General features: G+C 50.6%; 7 protein-coding genes across 7 annotated transcripts; 2 read left to right on the top strand and 5 right to left on the bottom strand.

Moving 5' to 3' along the window:
• Positions 1–161: 161 nt before the first annotated feature.
• Positions 162–1,023, bottom strand: SCP_0310260 (rRNA-processing protein; the record flags this gene model as incomplete). The annotated part of the gene is made up of 6 exons (XM_027756411.1): positions 162–387; positions 440–512; positions 565–713; positions 767–832; positions 895–962; positions 1,021–1,023. The coding sequence occupies 6 exons, from the start codon at positions 1,021–1,023 to the stop codon at positions 162–164; spliced, it is 585 nt and encodes a 194-aa protein (XP_027612212.1).
• A 1,909-nt stretch (positions 1,024–2,932) lies between these two features.
• SCP_0310270 (hypothetical protein) lies at positions 2,933–3,791 on the bottom strand (the record flags this gene model as incomplete). The annotated part of the gene is made up of 4 exons (XM_027756412.1): positions 2,933–3,058; positions 3,259–3,528; positions 3,578–3,654; positions 3,734–3,791. The coding sequence occupies 4 exons, from the start codon at positions 3,789–3,791 to the stop codon at positions 2,933–2,935; spliced, it is 531 nt and encodes a 176-aa protein (XP_027612213.1).
• Positions 3,792–4,778: 987 nt separating this feature from the next.
• SCP_0310280 (Aldo/keto reductase) lies at positions 4,779–6,257 on the bottom strand (the record flags this gene model as incomplete). The annotated part of the gene is made up of 10 exons (XM_027756413.1): positions 4,779–4,939; positions 5,013–5,172; positions 5,227–5,310; positions 5,365–5,451; positions 5,511–5,684; positions 5,741–5,896; positions 5,957–5,988; positions 6,051–6,073; positions 6,117–6,121; positions 6,180–6,257. The coding sequence occupies 10 exons, from the start codon at positions 6,255–6,257 to the stop codon at positions 4,779–4,781; spliced, it is 960 nt and encodes a 319-aa protein (XP_027612214.1).
• Positions 6,258–8,569: 2,312 nt separating this feature from the next.
• On the top strand, positions 8,570–9,287 carry SCP_0310290 (hypothetical protein; the record flags this gene model as incomplete). Its single annotated transcript, XM_027756414.1, has 3 exons — positions 8,570–8,619; positions 8,675–8,719; positions 8,774–9,287. The coding sequence occupies 3 exons, from the start codon at positions 8,570–8,572 to the stop codon at positions 9,285–9,287; spliced, it is 609 nt and encodes a 202-aa protein (XP_027612215.1).
• A 907-nt stretch (positions 9,288–10,194) lies between these two features.
• SCP_0310300 (hypothetical protein) lies at positions 10,195–11,205 on the top strand (the record flags this gene model as incomplete). The annotated part of the gene is made up of 4 exons (XM_027756415.1): positions 10,195–10,271; positions 10,329–10,649; positions 10,732–10,988; positions 11,048–11,205. 4 exons carry the CDS (start codon positions 10,195–10,197, stop codon positions 11,203–11,205), a joined length of 813 nt encoding a protein of 270 aa, XP_027612216.1.
• A 551-nt stretch (positions 11,206–11,756) lies between these two features.
• Positions 11,757–13,052, bottom strand: SCP_0310310 (glycoside hydrolase family 17 protein; the record flags this gene model as incomplete). Its single annotated transcript, XM_027756416.1, has 7 exons — positions 11,757–11,924; positions 11,980–12,057; positions 12,129–12,211; positions 12,274–12,595; positions 12,656–12,713; positions 12,771–12,873; positions 12,959–13,052. The coding sequence occupies 7 exons, from the start codon at positions 13,050–13,052 to the stop codon at positions 11,757–11,759; spliced, it is 906 nt and encodes a 301-aa protein (XP_027612217.1).
• Positions 13,053–13,749: 697 nt separating this feature from the next.
• SCP_0310320 (hypothetical protein) lies at positions 13,750–18,270 on the bottom strand (the record flags this gene model as incomplete). The annotated part of the gene is made up of 11 exons (XM_027756417.1): positions 13,750–13,833; positions 13,885–13,944; positions 14,005–14,127; positions 14,180–14,326; positions 14,384–14,689; positions 14,745–14,834; positions 14,884–14,955; positions 15,027–15,346; positions 15,403–16,321; positions 16,419–17,986; positions 18,045–18,270. The coding sequence occupies 11 exons, from the start codon at positions 18,268–18,270 to the stop codon at positions 13,750–13,752; spliced, it is 3,915 nt and encodes a 1,304-aa protein (XP_027612218.1).
• Between the last annotated feature and the right edge of the window lie 3,744 nt (positions 18,271–22,014).

A 22,014-nucleotide genomic window follows, 5' to 3' on the forward strand; every position in this document is an offset into this window, starting at 1 on the left:
TATGTGGTTCTGTTTGCGTTGTGGCAGTGCGGATTCAAGCAAAATCGCCCATAGGAAATGCAAGTATCAGTGGAGACATTACGTCATCTAAATCGACAGAGACATACAACAGTATAACTACAGGAGTGGATAGAATATGCAAGCAGTCAATATAAGTAACCTCAGATAGGAGCACCCTGGTCGGGCAGCCTCTCTATCGCATATCGTCTTCTGACGATATACATGAGAGGCACTCCCGGGATTTTGCGAATGCGCCGACGAAGCTCTCGGTCGCAGGTAGCGACAATGTAACATTTGTGCGAAGTGACACGTTGGATAAGACAGTCGTCGGCATAAGTTCCTGTATGTGAACAAGTAAGCCTCTCAAAGCGTGGATCACGAGCCACTCTGCTCTCTCAGATTAGCATGTGCATTGTGGATTAGCAGAACGTCGACATACCTCAGAGCTACACGGTACCGGTGGCCCAGCTTCTCCAGTTCGGCCATCACACAATCAGTGACGCAAGGTATACCTGAAAATTCTTTGTTTATTCCTGAGGGTAATCGAGGAGTGAGCGTGCTCACATTTGGCATACAAACAATCCATCATGCCGCTAATCAACTCCAGCTTGTTTTGCAGACTGAAGTTGACGAAATTCGTATCAATGAGCACACGATATGGCGGCACAAGCGCCTCGTTGTGTTGCAGGAACAGAGAAGAAGCCATTTGAGGACTGTCACACTCAAAAGTGAAGGCGAAGAACATGCAATGATAGGCAGGACATACACTCGACGGACTGCCTTCTCCTTCTCACTTTCTTCCTTCTTCTTCTGTTTCAACTGGTTCTCCTTTCTGTAGCATTTCCGACAAGTATGAGATATCCTGCCAATCGTTGCGACATGGACACCACCCACAGCCGGATATCGTTTGGGTTCAACATACGTTTAACCGCAGCAAACTTACGTGTTTTCTTTGCTCTGCCCTGGTACAAAATCCGTATAAACGAGGAAACTAATCCAGACGAAGCAGACATAACACACCATGATGAGAATGCAGATCAAAGGTACAAAATTGTAATATTTACGAGACTCCAAGAAGGACGTGGGAAATATGGTTACCTAAGGTTAGGATTGAGACTCTACCTACTATTGCTCAGACGATCTCTCAATCGCGAGGTACAGCTCGGTCAGTTTATTGTAAGTGGAATGTTTCGATGTATCCTGCGAGACATCTCAACTTTCAACACTTAGTACTTCCGATTCCGAGGGCCCGATCAATGACTCGGATGAATCTTCAAAGAGTGTGGCAGAGTCGCAGTTTCGGAGGGCACACACAACACACAGTGGAAATTGAAATAGGTATACGTAGCTGAGATCAGTAAATTTTAAACGAGCTTAATTCTTTTCAGCCAAAGGAATGACACCCTTGACTGGTGGCTGTAACAGCCATCCTACAAAGAAAACCCTCAGATTGTCCTCTGAGTGTCAAGTCAGTCAATGCACCACTGGCAGCAGGGAAAAACAAAATGATTGTCAATCAAGAGTACCTTCACCTTAGACCATGCTGTTTGAGGTGCGGGACGCGTTCTCGCAAGGCCTGCTTGCACAGAATGCATGAGAATTCGTTCTCAAGGGGCCTGAGTGCAGCCTGAAGCGACGCCACCGATAAATCTGGTATTACAGAGTTGTATCAGTTGATCAGCTACCATGGTGCAAAAATTGGAGTTTGTGTACGTACCAGGTCAGACCTCCCAGAGCAGATGGGCCGCCTCCAGTGCCCACGCGAGAGCAAGCGTTCGCTGCCGCATGAGACCGCACACATTGTTCGGGGTATGCAGGCGTGGCGGTTCTAAAAGAAGGCGCTTGAGCTCGTTCATACGGTTCTGATGCATGAAGAAAAGACGCTTGAGGTAGAGCGGTCCGATTCATGCGGCAAGCTTGTCCGACACCGTGGAAAGCGAAAACGACAGAAGAGTGGCCGATGATTCTGTGAGTTTCTAACAACCGACCAACTCGAAATGTCTCGAACTTGAAGATTAAGATGTTCATAGGCCGCCTTTGCCACGTGGCTATCAATCTTACACCCGTCAGTACTGGTCGTATTTCAAGTCGCTGAGCGACAAGCCTGCGGTCTGCAGGCTTCAATGTGCAGAGGAGGGAGATCGCACACCAATCGCACGCTCACGCTTCAGATGAAGCCAAGCACAGGATTGAAACAGCTCAGTCGGAGCCTCTCAGCGCCACGTACTAGCACTCAGTATGCGAGGAAGTTCAGGATAACTATCGCACTAACCAAGCTACTAGCAGAAGCCCGACGAGAAGAGTGATGACATGAGCATTATGAGAGCCATGTTTGAATGGTTTGGCAAAAGAAACGAGGGAGCTCGATGAAGAACCACAGCGAAGCTCCAGAGAAGCACCGAAATGGAGCGTTCCGAACTGAAAAAGTTGAGTACGAGTCATTAGAAGCTCAGACACAGTTGGAACAGAAACTGCATGAGGGAGATCCAGCAATTTACGCACAAGTGAATACTGCAGCATGAACCAGAGTACGTCAGATCGATCTCTGGGTGTTGAATCGGTGTCGTGACCTGGACGACAATTAGCAGAGGAAGAGCGATACGGAGTACCTTTATGGCCGCCCATTCTGAGAGGAGATGACCCACTCGCCCTCGCAGCGATTGTTTACACAGGTCGCACGAGAGCTCGTTCTCCAAAGGGCCGAGAGCCACTTCAAGTAAGGCTGTCGATAAATCTAAGGTGGAGAATGGATACATGCTGAGACTACACTTCCGCAGTCATGGCAAGACGCACTAACTAGGTCTGGCATCCCAAACGATTTGCGCAGAGGCCAGCGCCCAGAGACGCGTGAGTGTCTTCTGCTCCGGAACATCACACACCGATGTGGGAGCGTGTGGAATAGGCGGATGAAGGAGGAGACGCTTCAGTGAGCTCATACGGTCGTAATGGAGGAAGAAAAGACGTTTCGGATACAGTGGACCGATCCGTGCGGCAAGCTCATCTGTCGAGGTCGGGAGAGAGAACGAGAGTAGGTAAGGGGAGATGGCAATAGCGGCCTCTTCGAGACCATGACGGGCAGCGAGCGCATACGTTTGTATGGGGAGCGTAGGTGCATGCGCGAGTAGTAGGGCAAAAAGCGGGGATGATCCGGAAGAGTGATATACGGGAGAGACACCATAATTGACCAAGGCAGACAGGGCGGCGGAGAGCGTGTCAAATGAAGGGGCGTATCGGGTGCAGGAGATGCTGTAGACGTACGACGTTTAAAACATCTGCAGATTCGGTGAGGGTAGTCATCGGGACAAACCCTTCCTCATTCTCCTCGGAACTCGTGCTGAGTGGGAGCGAACCACCAAAGCCGTTGTGTGACGCCCTAAACAAACGGTAAGCGTGAAAGAAGACGTTATTGGTCGATATCAGGATGAGATCAGACGAATGTACGTCAATGTCTGCTGTTGGGTAGAACGTCGTAGAAACAGAAACGGTGAGCGAGCTTGCTGTGTCTAGGTGTTCTGCGGGAGTTCCAACCTAGAGCAGGCTTGAATATTGATTGGAACGTGAGATTAATATCACTGACTGGGGTAATCGCTAATTGCGTATCCAACGCAGGTGTAAACTGGGTAGGAGGCACTCCTCCGTCTCCCGTTTGGATGTCTGGCAGACGAAGGAAGTCAAAATAGTCCATGGACTGTGCAGTGGTCCACGGTGCAGCTGCGTTTTATCTTATACTCGCCTATCGCTTCATTATGCACAGAATGCGGCTGCGGGATAAAGTATCTCCATGGTAGCATCACTCCTGAGAGAAGCTTTCAGACCTCTGTAACCTGCGGCCGACACCGGTAAGTCACGGTTGTACAGACACGGATACTGTAGGTTTACGACTAATCCGGATGGTCACAGGTCACACGGATTTTCAACCACCCCGCCAATAATTTTTTCTCAATTTATGAGATTTTATGAGATTTTTCGAACCAAAAAAGGCAAAGCCTGTCCGGATTGAAAACCTACAGTATGCGAGGTACGAGGTTGAAGCAGAGTTGTCTACCATCTGCCTTCGGGAGACTAGTAAGTTGGCGCATTGGTCAGATCTATGTCAACCAATGACCTTGCGAATAAAATAATCGTCACCGAATGGCTGCCATAGTGCTACAACAGGCCAACAAGTTACAACTTGGGTCCCGCCGCCGCGGGCTGATATGAACATTAGTCCCAATTTGAACTGAAGAAAGGAGACATGGACATCATGCACGATGCGACGGATGACACACAGACTTTCTTTAGCATTTACTTACATTTTCAGCAAGCACTGTGGCCTGTAGTCCCTGGCCGGTCGGAAATGGGTGCCAGTGGAAGGCCGCAGCATTGATAGTGCTCCAAGCGTCCAGCAGTTGCAGTGACTTGGATCCGGAGCACAACTCGTGCCATCAGCTTGATCTGAGTCGAACCAATGAATATATTCTCGAGTTCTTCAGAAGACTCGTGGAGCTCGTAGTCATCGTGGTCATTTTTATTCAGCGCGGCTCTGCAAGGAACTTCACCTTTTTAACACATCAGTACGCTCCCGCCCCAGATGCTCAGAGTGCTGTTGTGAATAGACGGATACATTGCTATAATACTTATAGGCCGCACAAAGATCATGTGGAGCTCAGAGGGTTTACTATTAGTACCATTCGACTGGTTCGAATCACCCAGACAGTAGATATTCACGTCCGAACACTTCACAGCCTACTCTGTGGTCGTTCGAAATAACATGGTAACATGTACCACAATACTCACCATTATCGATATTCCGCCCCGCAGTCTCCAATTGTTGTAATCAATCGTCTACCATTCGAGCGTTCTAGCACCACTTCGATCGCTGCCTTATCTGCGTTGGTGAGCTGCAAGGCGAACACTTTCTGATTGTCATCGGTGTGTTCAGACAAGCCCATCCGCGCGCCTGTTGATTCAAAATGGATAAGTAACGAAACTGCGCCTATCAATGAGACGCCCTGGAAGAGTGTGAAACATGCCTATGATAACAGCGCCAACGCAAGGATGGTCGAGCACCCAGCGTGTCGCCACATTCGCTATGCTAACACCACCATGTCTGTCGCCAATGTCGCGTAGCACAGATAGCAGGGACTGGAATAAGGACCAGTCTCCCCACGCTTTCAGAATCATGTCGAGATACTGAGATGGAGTTGAGAACGGAGTGAAGCCCTTGGAGACACTGAAGAATTGTACCTTGCGTTGGGACGGGGTAAGGTTCCCGGAATAGAGATCTGGCTCAGCCTTGTGAAACCATTTGTCTGCGAGGAAACCGCCGCACTAGGTTCCCCGATCAAGACAAACGCTTAAACGTATGTGACGACTACCACTCACCAGTGTACCATATGTAAGCAGTTTAATACCGTGCTTCCCACAGACGTCCGCCATCCCGTGGAGCGGACGCGTGTCGATCAGCGAGAACTACAACAATCTCCCGTTTATCCTGAGACCATCGTGGAAGAGAAGAGACCTCAGCTGACCTGAATCTGATTTGATACAATGGATCCCGGCCCCAACTCCGTGCAGATTTCATCGGTGCGAATTGTATCAAAATTGCACAATCCAATCGTCGCGATTTTACCCTCAGCCTGCAGATCTTGCAAGTATCGTAGGGCGGTCAAGTAGCCCTTGTCGCTGTAATCCTGCCAATGAAACTGGAGAAGAATTATGTTAAGATATTTACCGCCATGAAGGAAAAGTTAAAATTGACCTGCAACAGATCGACGCGCTGTGCTTGCATGCGATCGAGACGCTCTTGTACCGCAGCCTCTACTACGGCGCGCGTTGGATTCGTGGGGCGGAAAACACACCACTTCGTGGCGCCAACTACACTCTCAGGATGGGGCAAATTTTGCCGAAATTGTCCCTACGGTGATGTCCTCTTAGTATCAGCAATCTAGGAAGAGAAGATCAAGAGAATGCGTACAAAGATAATCTCAGAGCTACCATAATGATCAGCTGCGTAAGTGAAGATTTTGCATGAGGTGCACCGCATCGTGGAACAGAGACAGTGTGCACACCCTGAAGAGAAGGGGGAGTCCGACTGTAATTAATAAAAGTCACTATGCGGGTACGCTCAGGCTCACCATGTCTATGTAAAGGCGGACTGGGTGTCAGAGATGAACAAGGCAGCCGACTGTCCTACTCACCAAATGCGGTGTAACCGAGCTCTGCGTACAGAGCCATTTGGCGGCGAACCTTGGGCGTCGGAGCGCTTCCCCAGGCATTGCTGGAGAGCTGCCAGAGACCCGTCCAGATGCGGGGGACGACAAAGGGACCAAGGCGGAATGTCCCCTGGCGAGCAGACATCAAAGGGGTGTCCACAGACATGTCAGCGTCGATCACGATAATCGAGAGGACTGAAAGTTCAATCAAACTCTGCCAGTGCTACACGAGCTCATATATTGTCGAATCGGCTCGCATTTCAACACCGGGTCAACAGGAGTGTTTACAGATCGGTTACACTGGATCACGTATGGTCGCCGGATGGCAGATGGCAGTTGGGCGATAGGGATGATGTGCTGACCGTCTCGATTGTTGGCCTAACACCAACGCACGGGCGGGCAACATTAGGACCCCCGACAATTGGTGAATAGGCCTGATCCGGAGAGGGGAAAAATGTCCGTTGGGAGAAAAATTTTGGCCCAAAATGTCCGTGAAAAATGAGGCATTTTTTGCTTCCGCGGTCTAACCTTAAAAAGGTAATTTGGGCGCTTCTGAGGGGGCGGCTAGATGCTGCGGCGTAGACGCCGCCTCCTCCGACGAGGCCCTGTCCGCCTTCCCCCGCCAGGCTGCGTTTGTCCGGCCCCGGATCAGGCCAACCCCCTGATTTGTCCGTGAAATACCGGCATGAGGCGCTCGAAAGGTCAAAATTTGTCCGTAACTGGCTCAGGGACCTTCCCCAATTGTCGGGGGTCCTGCAACATTCGCAGTTACATCTCCCCGGCGATCAGAGTGATCGCCGAACTGCACTCACAGCAGAACTCTCTGCAATCCCGGGCAACCTTAGGCGGCGTGAATGTTTTCGAGAAAAAATTAGTATTCCACGATGACTCAGAATGAGGTGTTTTACTGGCTCAATGGCTAAGACGTAGTATCGATGAGTATTGAATATTGAGTGCCGGAGCGCACAAGAGTCCCGCTCGCTCCGAGCGCGGACCAAGATGGTGCAATTTTAACGTATTTGTATGCGGTAGGCCACCAGGTGGCGGTGCCAATCCTGGGCATCGTCTGGCAGAAAATTGAAACAACGTATGGCGGCAGGTATTTGCAACCCATGAAAATTTCGTCCCTCTTACATACTGTGTAAGGTATTATCTGTTCCGATCAAATAGCTCGTTGCAAGTTGCTACGTACCTGCAGTCTTTTGTCCAAACAGAGCGTAGATGACGGTGAATAAAGCGGCCGTGTTCGCGCTCCGCATCTTCCTGCGGGTCAACTCCATATCGGACATGTACAGGTGGTATTGCTGCAACGAGGATTTGTGCGAATGGAATGCGTGGCCCACCCTGCTATCCTCGTCATATCAGGGAAGGACAGATAGGTATCTCGGTAGGTACACATGACCAATGTATACGTACACAGTATCGCACGCTGAAGCTACATAGGACAGGCCCTTGCCAGCTCTGCGGACACCGTGAGTTCATCGATGAAATTTCCCTTCCTGGCTTCTTTGAAGGGAGTACCACTGCTGCATGCTCATGACCACCAAATGCTAGTCAAGGTACCGAAGATACCCTCGGGTGCGAGTAATGTGTCCGGCGACCTGATCGACAAGTTCTTGTGGAGGTCAATGGCCGCAGGTCGTACACATTTTCGGGCCCGTCAGGTGGTATTCAGATTCACGGTTATGGCAACCTACAGCAGCGCCGAAAAGTTGGGTACCTTGGCCGTATGAAGTCACCCGACTTCACTAACTTCGCGATAGTTTGGAAAGAATGGCGGCTAGACCCACATGCTCTTACACCACGATCAAGTTTTCGGTTGACGGGTCATCGATGATAAGTAGGCGCGTGGAAGGCGCTGCCGGCGTCGCATTCGGAGTGAATGACGCCAAAGATGCAAGCATGATTCACAGGCATACAGCCAAATCGCCGCGATGCAAAAGCTGCACGCTGGCGGGCCCGTTTCTGAGCGACAGGTGGGTGCTTCGTCCTTATCTTCGGCCAGGGCTCCATCGTCCTCTCTTCCTGAGGCGGTGCAGATCACGCGAGCTGGCACGTAGGTGCACGAAGCTGCCTGTGCGGCAGCACACAAGCAGCTTCGATCCATATCTGTCGATTATCACTCAGTGCGAAGAGCGCCGCTGACCCTGAAATTTCAATCGGTACTCAAATCGCCAACCTAACAGTTGATGATATGCTCCGGCTATTTTTCCACCGCAAGCGCTGTACCCTGAACCGATTGCTGACAGATATAGGGAGGCCTGACTTCACAAGTGCATATAACGCTGGAAACGGTCGATAGACCGGATGATTCTACAAGGCCGGGCGCGCCATAAGAGTCTGAGCTATGTCTGCGTACAGACAACATCTCCACTATGCCTGCCCCGGAAACCCGTCACGAAGCCCGACCAATCCTCGGACATGTGTGCGTCCCCTCTTTCTGCGCTCGGTGGGACTAACCTGAGCTCAGATGGTTCCAGCAACTTGATGCTGGATAGCTTCATTGCCAATGCGACGGCCGATGAGCACGTTACCCCGCATTTTACATGCTTGACGCAAGCCTGACGTTGAGTGAACAGTCTACGCGCGGTTGTCCGGACTATGCTGGCGACCTCTCCCCCTGCGGTCACCTCCGCATTTACCACTGCCGCGCGTCGTCACTTGGAAAAGGTGAACGCTCGAACCCCTCCTACGCGCGTGAAGCTCTTCGTGAGGCTCAATGACGGGACGTCGCGCCCCTCGGCCGAGCTACCGCATGCCCTTCGGAGAGCACGCGTCTTGTACGGTGCTGGAATGGGCTTTACCAGTCTCGGCGTGCTGACCGGTTTCGTCCGAGCGACGATTGGGCTGCGTTGGGAGGAGGACAGCGAAATCGCAGATGTCCTCGCTGCGATTGATGCAGATATAACGCAGGCGATTCAAAGTTCCAAGGAGGAGATGGCGGCCGGGAGTGTTACGGACATCGCCGCAGCGCGGACAGCAGTCGGTGAGCTGCATGCGGCGCTGATCGACAGCAGCAGGGATGTGGAGAGTTGGAATGGCGAGTTTCCGTTCGAGCGCGCGGTGGCTAGCATACAGTACTGGAAGCTGTGATTTCTGATGCGTAACAGGATATCAGCGTGTCCCAAATCCACACCTACGTACATTAATTTATTTCTATACCTGTCACTGTTGTTCCTATGAACTCAATCTCGAACGCACTCCTATAAATTTTCCAGACATTAAGAAGTGCCAAGAAGTGCTCAATATAATTGTGTTTCTCACTAGCATAGTATTTGGAATACCCCATGGCCCATACGGAAGAGCTCTTTTACGGAATTGCGTGGGATGTCGACGATGGTTATCAGCATAAGTTAAGAGCAGCGGAAGGCAGCACCCGAACTTAACCTAATTCATTACCGCAACTGTGCATATCTCCTCACATGCACGGTGACCTTTCCGACTCTGCCAGAGGTCTTCAGAACCAAACTGACCGTTAGACGATCGCGACAGCTGATATATATGATAGTCAATGTAGGAGTTTCCGATTTCCGCTTGCCAGGAGCCCGTCACGATCAGAATGGGCCCCGGCTTCGATCGTTGCCAAATATTCGTGAGTACTTGCGCGTAGTAGTCAGAACCGAGTTGCCTGTTAGCTCACTGGACATTTTCTTTGAGATGCGTCCGGGGAGAACTTCACCGCCGTGGAGTTATAGAATACCGAGAATAACGTGACCTGCATGCACTGGACAACACGATCCAGCCGAGGACAGGATGCAACCGGCCGCAGTCTGGAGTCAAATGTCTCGGCGCACAGTGTGGCTGCCTGACATCTCTCGGCCAAGTTCGTAACAAAGGGGGAATAAAAGACTTGCATCCGTCGTCCGCCTATTTCCATCATCTTGCTCCCTACCTTAATTACCTCTCCTATAACGGTTATTGATTCACGCAGCAGCGCTGCTCTTTGCTCCACGACCCCGCGTTCCACTTTATTCCTGTCTTCACCCTTTGCCATTTCGATATGTTGTCGGTCAGGCAAATCTCCCTCGGGGCGGTCTTGGCTGCTGTGGCAGGCGCACAGCTCGTGGCAGCGCAGTCGTAAGTTTTGTAATCCAACTTTTGTTGGGTATGGAGCTTACGAAGGAACTTTGGTAGTCTCTCATCGCAGTGTCAGTCGACCCTGGCAAGCCTTGTGACCTCCAGCGATGCAAATTGTCTGGACCTGTCGTCGTTGGCTGGTCTCATCGTTACCAACTCTAACACCTCGGTCATCGGCCCGGTGAACAACTGGTTGACAGGTCTCTGCGCTCAGCCAGCCTGCAACAACGCCACGTTGACCGCGTTGGTCGGCAATGTCACTTCGGGCTGCTCTAGCGATCTACAGTCCCTTGGCTTGTCGTCTTCGCAGATCGCCCAGCTGCCGTCGGTGGTACAGGAGTTCTATCCGACAGTGCGAAAGATTTTGTGTCTATCCGAGTGAGTTCCTAGATATTTCTTCCTTTTGATCCGACTGGCCGATCACGTCTACTCGTGCACTCTTCCTCACACTCCTACGCAGTACCTCGAACAACAACACTCTTTGCGCCACGGAGACCCTCACTAATATCCAGCCATACACTGGCACGCTTACGCCGTCCAACATCAAGTCGTTGATCTCGCAGATCGCTCAAGGAAGCATTCCCAATGTGCCGAGTAATGTAACCTGCACGGACTGCACACAGGCGGCATTCGATGTCTTCAACGAAGCGTTCCCCAACTTGGTTACCTCTGGCGTTAACGGAACTATTTCGAACGAATGCGGTGCAAGCTTCTTGAGTGCGCTACATCTCCATATCTTCATGAGTATTCTGTTGTTTGATGCGTGCCATTCCTAGGTTCCCCACAGCCCGCGACAGTCAGCCAGACGGCCAGCAACGAAGTCTCCAGTAGTACTTCAAACAGCGCGTTTACCACTGTCGTTCCTGTTGGTTCATTGTTCGCTGTTGCTTCTTTCTCTATTGCTGTGACTACTGTGATCGCGCTCCTCGTCTAAATGGTTCATTCGATGATTGTCGCGTACGGACTTGTTATGGACAATCGCTCTATCTCGTTTATTTATCAGAGGCGCTGTATCCGTACTCTGTACGCAATCACTGCGGACTTTTCTACTATTGAACTTTGCTCCGTGGTCTCGGGGAAAACTTCAACACCTCTCCGACGTCAAACTTTGTATGAAAGCTATGAGAGGGGATGATGAATCAATTAATCATGTGGTGCAAGGAAGGCACATTGACTGAGTCATTGATTGGCTACAAGTTTACATTGAAGCCATTACCGCCAGCAAAATTAGCACTTGCCATGTAAAGGTGCAATCACTGTAATGGTGGTGAGGCAGCGTGACTGTTCTGCCGCATGTCGACTAGCATAGCACCACGGACCACGAACGTCTCCGTTTATCCGATACGATGGCATTGAATTGCTCGCCATCGTTGATGTGAGAGCCACGAGTAGCGAACCGTACGGATGGCATCAGTCACGAAATCGAAGAGAAGGCTCACTTTCAGCATTTACTCTGAGACAATTCCCATGTACTCGTCTAGGTCACTAGCATTCCGTTCGGGGATGGAAGGGAAACTTGAGATGCCCCGACAAATTGTATATACCATAACCAGGTTCCTGGTTGTCGGAGTAGATATGCGCGAACCAGCCTATCCCTCTACCCTCGACATCCTTGAGGTATTCGCACTTCGAATCGAGCAATTCGAAATACGCCTATAATTGGTACAGGTCGAACGAAATAATATTTACGTTGAGTGGGAGAACACACCTGCTCGTTTGGAATGTCGGCAACAGCATATGGACTATTGGGTTGCACGCTTGGCGATGTTACTGAGGGCCAGCCATTCTGCACAGTATTAACCAGATTGTCAGCCTGAGTCCCGTGCGTCAAGAACCAGTGATTGGGTGAAGACGTACCTCATCAAAGTACATCTTCTTCCCCCCTCCATTGTCAACGAAGAATTCGAGGTTTTCGAGTACGATGGGCCAAGAGTTATTTGCTGTAGTGCCCGCGTAAACGCAGATGAACATGTCTGCATGAGCTGATACGTTGAATACGTACCAGTGGAAGCGTTCTGATCAAAGAACGGCAGCATGTGGATATTGATAAAGTCGATAGCGTCTAGCACATCCTGCGCGCCTCCGCGTTCCTGGTACCCGTACGCGAGCTCGCTCACTGTGACAGGGATATTCAGGTCGGAGAGGTTTGCTTTGGCAAGGAGCACCTGCTGGGCAAGTTCTTGATGCGGGAGCACGTTATCGTACAGCGGTTCCGACCCGAACTGCACACCCCGCGTAACAAATTTCGCTTTGGGGTTAGCATGCAGCGTTGCTAGGAGCGTGTCGCGTCTGGTCATCCAGATATCGCCTCCGGTGAAACCAAACTATGATAGGCAAAACGGTATGAGCCCGCCCGGCGACTTGAATGAAAAGTTAACTCTCACCCAGATCAGAGCATGGACGCCCAGTCCATTATCCCAAGCTGCATCAACGATATCATCACTGTGAAACGGCGTTAGCGTTTGTGGCAAAGAGATTGAAAGATGCGAGCCGGCTTACTAGAATCCATCTCGATCGCATGCGCCGTAGAGGCGGACATAGCGAGAGTTGAAATGATTCCGAATGTCGGCAAACTCTTTGTTGAGTTGCGTAGAACTTTGACCTAATTTCAACGGTCATGGAACGCGGCGTCACAATAAGTGTCAATGCGGACGGTATGATCAAGTCGGTGCAGCTAATAGACGTACAAGCGGTTACTTCGTAACTGAAACCAACAAATGCATATTCCGTACTAGGATCGCACCACCAGTGTGTGTTATCACGCGGTAAAACCGGAGGCATCGGAAACCCCAAGGCCGGGAAACAGAATGGCGCTGGAAGGGCCGTTTCGTTCAACGCGCGAGTTTGCACCACCGGGTGAGCACGACCAGCATGAGCGGCAAAAAGTAAGAGGGCACAGAGCAACGCTCGAATCGCCATCAAGACCTGCCCGTGATACGAGCTCGAGCCACCAGCAGCTATGTCTTTAAGTAGTCAGTGTGGAAGAACTAGCTCAACCACGGAGAGGATGCCGGCAGAAAGACTCATGTGTTGAGACAGGCAGCTGACAGTGAGCTTGAACAAGACGACTCGGGCTTCAAACCATAGAGGCTGACATCGCAGGAAGGGCGGGGTTACGCAAGGACTACTAGAACAACGCTCAGTCGGAATTAGAACAGCGTTCTTCCAAACCTGGTGGGCCCGAGACCCAAACAAGAAGTACTAGACTTGTCTTATACACCCAAGAAGCTGCTCACCATCAGACATTGGATACGGAATGTCCACGAAGGACACGGGAAAATTGAAGGAGTCCGCATGGAACAGGATCGGCCAGAAGTCACGTGTTCCATCACGCGTTAAGTATGCCTGCGTGAGGGGAACTCAATGATAGTCTAACCGACGTCGACATCTCAGCTGCATTTGGCGTCTATGTACTGTGATTCCAGAAGACGAATTATCCAATGAGATACATAGTACATACAGCAGAGTTTTCAGACGACTAGCTCATATTGGATGAGTGTACACCGAGCGGGAGCATTGCAGGATCTTGAACAGCAGTCCTTTCCCACACAGTTCGCGCAAGCTGCGACATCAGATGTCAGAGAGTACTGGATAGGGATGACACAGCACTGACGTGTTCTTCTGCTTCCTTCGCAGTGATAATATTCATGTGATCAGGTATAATGCCACAGTTCTAAATAGTTTTTCAACTAGATAAATTGACAAGGTCAGTAGTCATTAGAGTATATCTCACCAGCTCCATTTCATCAAGGTCGCGAAAATTCAGACGGAGATCTGTTGGTATCTGGGTAGGCAAAATTATGACATGTACAGTTGGCGCAAACGGTCTCGAGGAGGCTATTTTGGTAGACATCGCCTAAATCATGTCTTAGAGAATGTTTTTGAGGCATTCAATGGCCAACACATACCTGTGCGGTTGACAACGCCAATCGAATGTCCTGGCGCTTCCCGCGGGCTTCGCTACCTACTAGGACGTATAACTCCCATACACAGTCAACGATGAACACAGAGTCATGCACTACAACCTCATAGCAAAACGACGATATCGCGCAAATCTTCCGGAGGCGTTAGTTGATCAAAGATGATAACAGAGCAATGAAACCAAGACTTACGGCTCCACTCCCGTTGCCTGCATCCACGGCCCATAAGCGTGGATATATCGCAGGCGCCGAAGGTCTCCATTTCCAATAATCTGCCTTGGCGTACTCCCCTTCGCCGAGGATCATCCAAAACATTTCATCATTATCAGATTCGCCTTCTGTCAGCTCCATCAAATTGGAAGATTGCGACGCAAGACTTTGCGCATACTCGAGAGCTGCGCGGCGCTCGCTCTCTACGGAGCCGAAGCCGTACCAAACGTAGAACGTGTCCAGTAATGATAGACAATAACTGAAACCTGAGCAGAGATTCCGGATGCCCTAGATGCCATCACTGTTGAGCCAAACTTGGTACTCATCGTACAAATGCACGTACAAATTCGAGTTCGTCAATATAGATCGCCTCGCCAATGGAGCGAACCACATGCATTGCAGTGTTCTCTGCGGTCCAGTGCGTTCGGGCTCCCTGTGGGAACAGTCAAGGGAAGCCGTTGCGAGAACTACCAAGAACATACTTGACGCGTGACAAACTTGCCACCTAGCACAGATACGAAATCCATAGGTTCGCAGTATTGGTGCACAGTGATCTGAAGCAACGAAACGTCAACGAACTGATATTCGGTTTACAGAAATATTCATGTCAGGAGAGGTAACGAACCGGAGATGTTCCATACCGCCTTGCCAGTTCTTGCAGTTTTCTTTCTTCCCTCTCGCCCACCACACAGTGCTTGCCACGCCATGCCCATACTTTCGTTGACACGAGGCCAGAAGATCGAACCTTTGCACGGTAGACCACTGTCAATAAGTCGTTGTCATAGAATATATACGTGTCGCGTGCGATGGGAGTGGCAGTGTTCCCGATGACAGACATAACGTCGACGGAAATCGGTTGCAAGTCCCCGTCTTCCGTCGACGGCATTCGCCAGTTGTTCAGAAGAGCATCAAGATCGACCGACGGAATGGCATCTTGTGCATGTTCTAGAAGAAAAACAAATTGACATGCGCATCCATGGCATGTCATAATCTTTACATACCTATATGGATGAACTTGTTCTCAGTGGCGAATGGCTTCATCTCATACGAAAGGCCAGGAACTGGGGGTCCGACCGGAGAAACAGACACTATGCCAGTTTCGTTCTGCGAGGACTGTTCATCTGGTTTCTCCTGGTTTCGTTCAGGCGCAGGCTGGACAGCACTTCGCGACATTGTGTTAGCGGGTGAGGGAACTGGCGTCTTCTCTTCCTCCACAGGCGGCATCGTGATTGCAGAATATCTGTCATAGCTTGACTTGCGCTTCTCCGCATGGATGGCAGGACGTGCGCAGCCATTCCGTTGTCCCAAACTGGCAGCGAGAGATTTAAGTTCTTCGTCGTTCTCAGGCGAGCGGCTCTGGTTATGTTCTTGGACTGAAGCTTGTGGTATTACCGATACCGATGTTTCAGTCATTGCAGACTCGTGATGAACAAGTTCATGGAAAGCTTGGGCGACGTCCATAACCGTAGCTCGATTTCCAGTGCTTGGAATACGAGTATGGCGTGGTGAGGGTGGTGATTTTTCTCTTACTTCGGTAGGCACACCAGAGTGGCTTGTAGGTGAGGCGGAAGGCCTTGTCGATACCTGAGAATCGGAAATAGTATCAAGCGACGATGCTAAAGGTTCTAACACTGGCGGGGGCTTCCTTCCTATCGCAGGTTTTAGTAGTAGTGCAGGTTTGTCCTTAAGCGGCGAAGGAGGTACAAGGGCGCTGAATATCGGCTCAGAAACATCGGGGACCTGTGTATGAACAGCCAAGTCTGCCCTTCGGTTAGTCTGTACTGCTGGCGGTAGCTCCTGGGCACTCTGTGAGAGAAGTGCGTCATTCGCCCTCGTCGAGATAACTGCCGCAGTATGTGGTTTATCTCCAGCTAATGCTGCGTTCACCTTCCGCGGCTTCTTAGCTCGATCTTTCGTGAGCTATATCACAGCATTTGACGACAGTTCAAGCCGCACCGGAAGAAACAGACGCATCAATCTCTGCACGTATATGTTTGGATTACCAAGATGAACCTACATGGCTTAAAGGCTTCCCCGACGATGGAGGAAGTCCACCGGACTGCCTCCCGACTTCCTCCCGCACACGCCCATTACTCTTCCCCACACGCATACCCAGCTCATCCACCCCCGGTGACGCATCATTGCGATTGACAGACGGAGGGGACGTTGTCACGGCGGGCTGATTGCTGGTCTTCGTAGGTTTGACATATGCAATCATGGTACTCGAGGATCCAAGTCCGCGGGGACGTGAACTGCCATTCACTCCGACATCACTAGCGGCCTTGGCCGAGGATCGCCTCTCTGTCTCCTGTGTGGACATGGAGGGCAGCGACGCCATTGACTTCACAGACTTGCCCGTATAATCGGACTTTGTGGTCATTGGTGGTGGAGGAGAGGTATGAAGAGGCATCGAAGACGGATCAACGGTGCACGCTTTATGCAGAGGTGGGGGTTTGGGAGAGATGTTGGGTAGAGATGATGAGACACTCCCACTGGCAGTAAACTGCCAGCGATCAAGTACGGGCGTCGATTTCTTCCCCCCTGAGTCCTTCCGTTCGGTCATCGGCGTGGAAGGAGTGCATGGGGAACTCTTCTCAAGTTCAGTGCTCGCCTTCACCATGCTCTGCACAAACCCGCGGCCCTGTAGTTTACTGATACTCGGTGTGGGTTCCTTAGGTGGAGGTGTGCGCAAAAATGCCGGGGAGGGATTAGCTGATGCAGGAATCTGTGGACCTAAGGAAAGTCTTGGTGTGGGCTGAATGGGGCGAGCAAGTGAGGGGACGGTGATAGGCGGCTTCGGAGAGGACGAAGGTGATACCATTGCGGGAGGAGAGCTCTGTACGGAGGAGGACGAACGCATAGTAGCAGATGTAGATCCAGGTGGTGGAGTATGTGTGATGGATCTGCGCTGCTCGTGAGGTGTTGTAGAACGGGGGGCAGGTGAGCGAGATGTTGGGTGGGCGAACTTGTGAACATCGGCGAGCCGAGTTGGTGGAGTGTTAACAACGGGAGACCCTGTCGGCGTACTGATCGTGCGCTGCCGCGGGGGCTGCGAAACAATAGTCCCCTGCGAAACCATTGCTTGACCTGGCGCTCTTTCCGCATAAGCCTTGACTATAGATGGCGTGCTAATCCTACGATCTCGGTTGGAGGTTTGATTCGACACGGCAGACAGTTTATCTCGGTCGCTTTCCTCTGTAGTACCAACAGGGGACGCAGACATCTTCCCTCTGCCTACCATGCCTGGCACGGCGACGCCACCCCGACCAAACACGGGGTGAGGCGCAGTGATGTGTCTGTGCTGCTCAAACTGTGTCGGATTGCTCCCGTCCTGCTGAGGTGCATGACGGGTGAGCCGAGGGCCGGTCGCACGTCCGCCGATAAATGCAGCCAGCGATATCGGCGCACTCGTTGTCGGAGGCAACGAGACGGAAAATCGCGGCTTTGCATCGCGACTCTCTCCCATCAACTTGCGCAACGCATCGTCCTGGTTTCCCTGCCTGCTGGGTGTCCATACCGCAGCGTCCGCGGACTGCTGTGGCGTACTATCGTCTGCATTCAGCGCATGGGCATACTCACTACGAGCTTCGAGATTGCATCAAACACGGTCAGCGCTCTAAATGTGAGAAGAACAAACGCTTACTGGACAAGTCGAGAGTGCTCGCCTGGCCGTACCCGGTGCTCCTTCGCAAACGCGCAAGGCGAGAGGCAGCGATTTCCTCCTCAAGCCGCTTGTGTTCCGCCTCCTCATCCGCGTCCACCTGGCGCTGCATTGCCTTGATCTTGCTTGTCCATTCCGCTAGACCTGCTTCCGGTTTGGCTGGAAGATCGAGGATTCGTCGATTTGCTGTATTCACGGGGTGCTCCATAGTAATCGTAGTTGATTAATGATTCACAGCACCATGAACTGAAAGTGTGTATGCAAGTGCTCTCTCAAGCAGGATGTGAAGCGAGATGGTGCAGCTCTCCGTTCGAGAGTCTAGATACTGTCTAGATCCATTGAGATCAATTTATTTATTTATTTGTTTTGGAGGAGCAAAGGTTTGGGGCAACGTGGACAAGGTCAGCCCCCCAAACGGCACTCAGGCCATAGATGTAGTGGTCTTCTGGAAATTAATTAAATTAAATTAAATTAATTCAAAGAGAGAGGAAAATTTGCCAAACAGTGCATGCTATTATGAACTTAGGCTGTCCAGTGATACTGTAGAGTGTCTATCAGTATGTCTGCACTACAACATCAGAGAACATCACATAGGAATTGAGTCATAAAATTAATTATTCACAGCTGGATATGCAAATTCTCCATATGTCAAAACTGTTATTCAACTCAGTCTCTGATGATGCCCTGTGCATGACCCTTCCTACACTAAACATTATAGTGGTGATGTGCATGAAAATTTTCTTCCTTGCCTTGTGGGCAAGACAATCATTGTATGCCCACAAGAAATGCAGAGATTGAAGTCCATGTATGGGAATCAATTCTGCAGGTAAATCCGTCAGACAAAAATCTGCGTACTGTACACCACACTTCCACATATTATATTAAGCAAGTTACATGTAGTCCAAAGGTCCAATGAGTGGTATATAGGCAAGGAGTTGAATAGATTCATGGAAATTTTGCAAACTGGTTGCTGCACAAATTTGGGAGTGAATTACAGGAAGACAAATAAGAAGACAGTATCTTCACTAAGCCCGTACACTGAAATTGCCTACCAGGTAGTATACAGGCATGGAGAAAGAGCACAAGAGCCGCAATTTGAGCCGCAATATGCTCAAGCCGGTTCCTCAACTTACAGCTTTGTTTGGTTGTGTTACACTGCCGCCATATCAAGTAAATCCTTCGTCTAAATGCAGTATATCAATTCAAACTCAGTTATGTCCGTGTACACTACATCTATCGTAGGTGCGCCTCTATGTCTCTTAATTTTGGCTTGGGTATCTGATAACTGGCGGTAATGTGGAATATATACTATATTTCAATGCTACCGACAGTGCATAAAACGGACATGAGGAAGAGGGTGTGCAGCCCAACAGGAAGCCTGTCAGATGTAAGCAAAAGACATCAACGGGCAGAACACTGCCAGCTGTCTCGCCACTCAGCGACATCACCATGCCGGGATTCTGTCGTCAGCGCGCCCACTTCTTGATGGCCACCCGATACCGTACATCCCGCTTGATGTGTGTGCGATGTCGCCAATGCACCCGCAGATCGCGCCGACCTTTCTGAGCTTCGAGCGGTCGAAATGCGGAAGGGTCTGGGTGAGTGCAGAGCTTGCGAGCTCCATGAAGGATCACCGCCGTCGAAGATCAACATGCTAGTATTGATATCCACAGGTATTAGTTTATTTAACTGAGCTACACTCGCGCACCTTAAATGTTGTAAAAACCAACACCGCCGAACCCCCAAAATCCGCCTGTTGACAAGGCCCTGCTGAGAAAGTGGAAGTCAGTATCGGACGGGCTCTTGATCTGAGTACAGATCAAGGTACTGGTATACATGCACCAGGCGACATATTTGTCACAAAGGAAACTTTGAATGAATCAGAAAGCCCAACATGATGGGCGCACAAGTCCTCAATGGACTGCAGAGGGGAACATTGAACATGGGGATGAAGGTTGAATGTTGAAGTTCGTTCGCAACTGATACACAAAATCAACGAGTTCGTGTATCACGTGGCCACGAGTTCGTGCTTCGGGAGACTCGGAAGTGCAGGAGACATGAGCCTGAGGCTGACCCTGGTGCAGGTTCACCCAGGGTGGAACCACGGGCCAAGCCAGATTCAAGCGTACTATTTTGCGTTCAAGCTGTCCTCAGGTCCAACCTAGCACATCCGTGCACTCCACCACAACTTCACAGCAGCTGGGCTAACCGGAGTGCATCTGAACATCTGGCTGTGTAGGTAGGTAGGTACACCGCCATTTCTGCTGGAGATCTGCCGGAGTCTTCGCTGCTGAGATTAGATGACAGCCAGGGTAGATAACCCTGGGGATCACAGGCTGATTATCAGCGTGAGATCTATCAGCAGAGACCTCCATAAGAACTGTCAAATATCCCCGTGAGATCCTCAGTGGAATATCAGCAGAGTCTTCAATGGACTCTCTGAGGCTCTGAATGCAGACACCCTCCAGAGCATCTGCATCTGCATCTGCAGTCCACTCCTCCTATACGATTCCGACATACTCCGCCGTTGCATCTGTCGACTGGCGCGCCACGTTCATCCTGCCGGTATTGGCACCACGTTAACTACTGAGCAGCAAAAGTATCATGACTTTGCGGCTGGAGATTCAAACTTGGCACGTGCACGTGAAGTGTGGACTTCAGACCGCTTCAGACGGTTCATTTCCTCGGCTGTCACCTTTTTCTCTCAACGTTCTTGACCGCTGCTAGTCCTTCCCTTTTTTGTCTTCTTCAACATCCAACATCCTTTTTCGAAACAGGTCTTTTACATTTTTTATGTTAACCTCTCAGTCCTGACCTGCTTTCCGATAACCCTTCGCCAAACCAGAGTCTGTCACCAAGTCCAACATCTGAACCGTTGGAGCGCGTGAAGTGCCAGTAGCGCAAGCGGCCTCACGACACAAATGATTCTATTGCTAGGTCCATAGGCAATGATGGCATGCTTGAGGGCGTAGCATCCGCGGAGTCCATTGCATGGAATGCTCAGGAGGGTCCTGTTCCAGGTATGTCATCATCCGGTATCCTGTCTTCTGTTACTCATCTCATTCTGACCCCTCAAAGTTCAGAATGAAGAAGCATCACAACAACCTCTTTGCTTGAGCAACCGGTCGACAACCCCCGGCTGCACATGGACATCGAGCTTGTGCACATCGGAGAACGATGAGGAAAATGTCGAAGTATGTCCTCCCTCCTCGACTGTAGCACTACTCTTAGTCACCTTTGCACAGATTCTGGACAAGGATCAACTCGTGGTGCATGGTCATCACCTCTAATACTTACTCCGGCTTGCGTGACTCAAGTCTCAAGCCACTGCAAGCCTGCGCCGCGATGGGCTGACCGTTTACCTAGTTCTTGAGGGAGGAATGACATCATCTAACTGACCTAGCGTTGTTTCAAAATCCTGTAGTTGTCCTTTTCCTTTTTATATTCTCATGTATTTGCACTCTCATGCAGCTCATGTTTTATACAAACCCTGAATATGCATGCATCCATTGGGTCTTTTGAATGCTCTGAGGCCCTGATCCGAGTGCAATGTCGCAACCACTGCCGGCACCGACATTTGAGGATTTGATAGATCACATCGCAAGGTCATTCATGCTCTGAGTGAGAGAACAATGGGCTATCCTGCGGAGCTCAGGCTCTGGATATCCGCCTGATCTCAGCAGGAGAGCTCTGATAGATATCACGCTCCTGCAAGGGTTCTCGGATTTGACGATTGATCTCCCAAAGAGCTCCCAGCTATATCTTGAAACAGCCGGTGTGATTTCTCCGGACATCCTGGCTTAGATCTCACACTGTACTCTGGCACAAATGGTGGTGTAGGTAGGTAGGTTACCGGCATTGGTCCCATTCAGGAACGCCGGGTTGTTGCACCAAGATCGCAGTTATGTACCCGTGCGCAGTACACTACTGTAATGTAGGATACAACACATCC

The sequence above is a fragment of the Sparassis crispa genome (genome assembly GCF_003851025.1).
Source record: "Sparassis crispa DNA, contig_000002F, whole genome shotgun sequence".
In the NCBI taxonomy this organism is placed as follows: Eukaryota; Fungi; Basidiomycota; class Agaricomycetes; order Polyporales; family Sparassidaceae; genus Sparassis; species Sparassis crispa.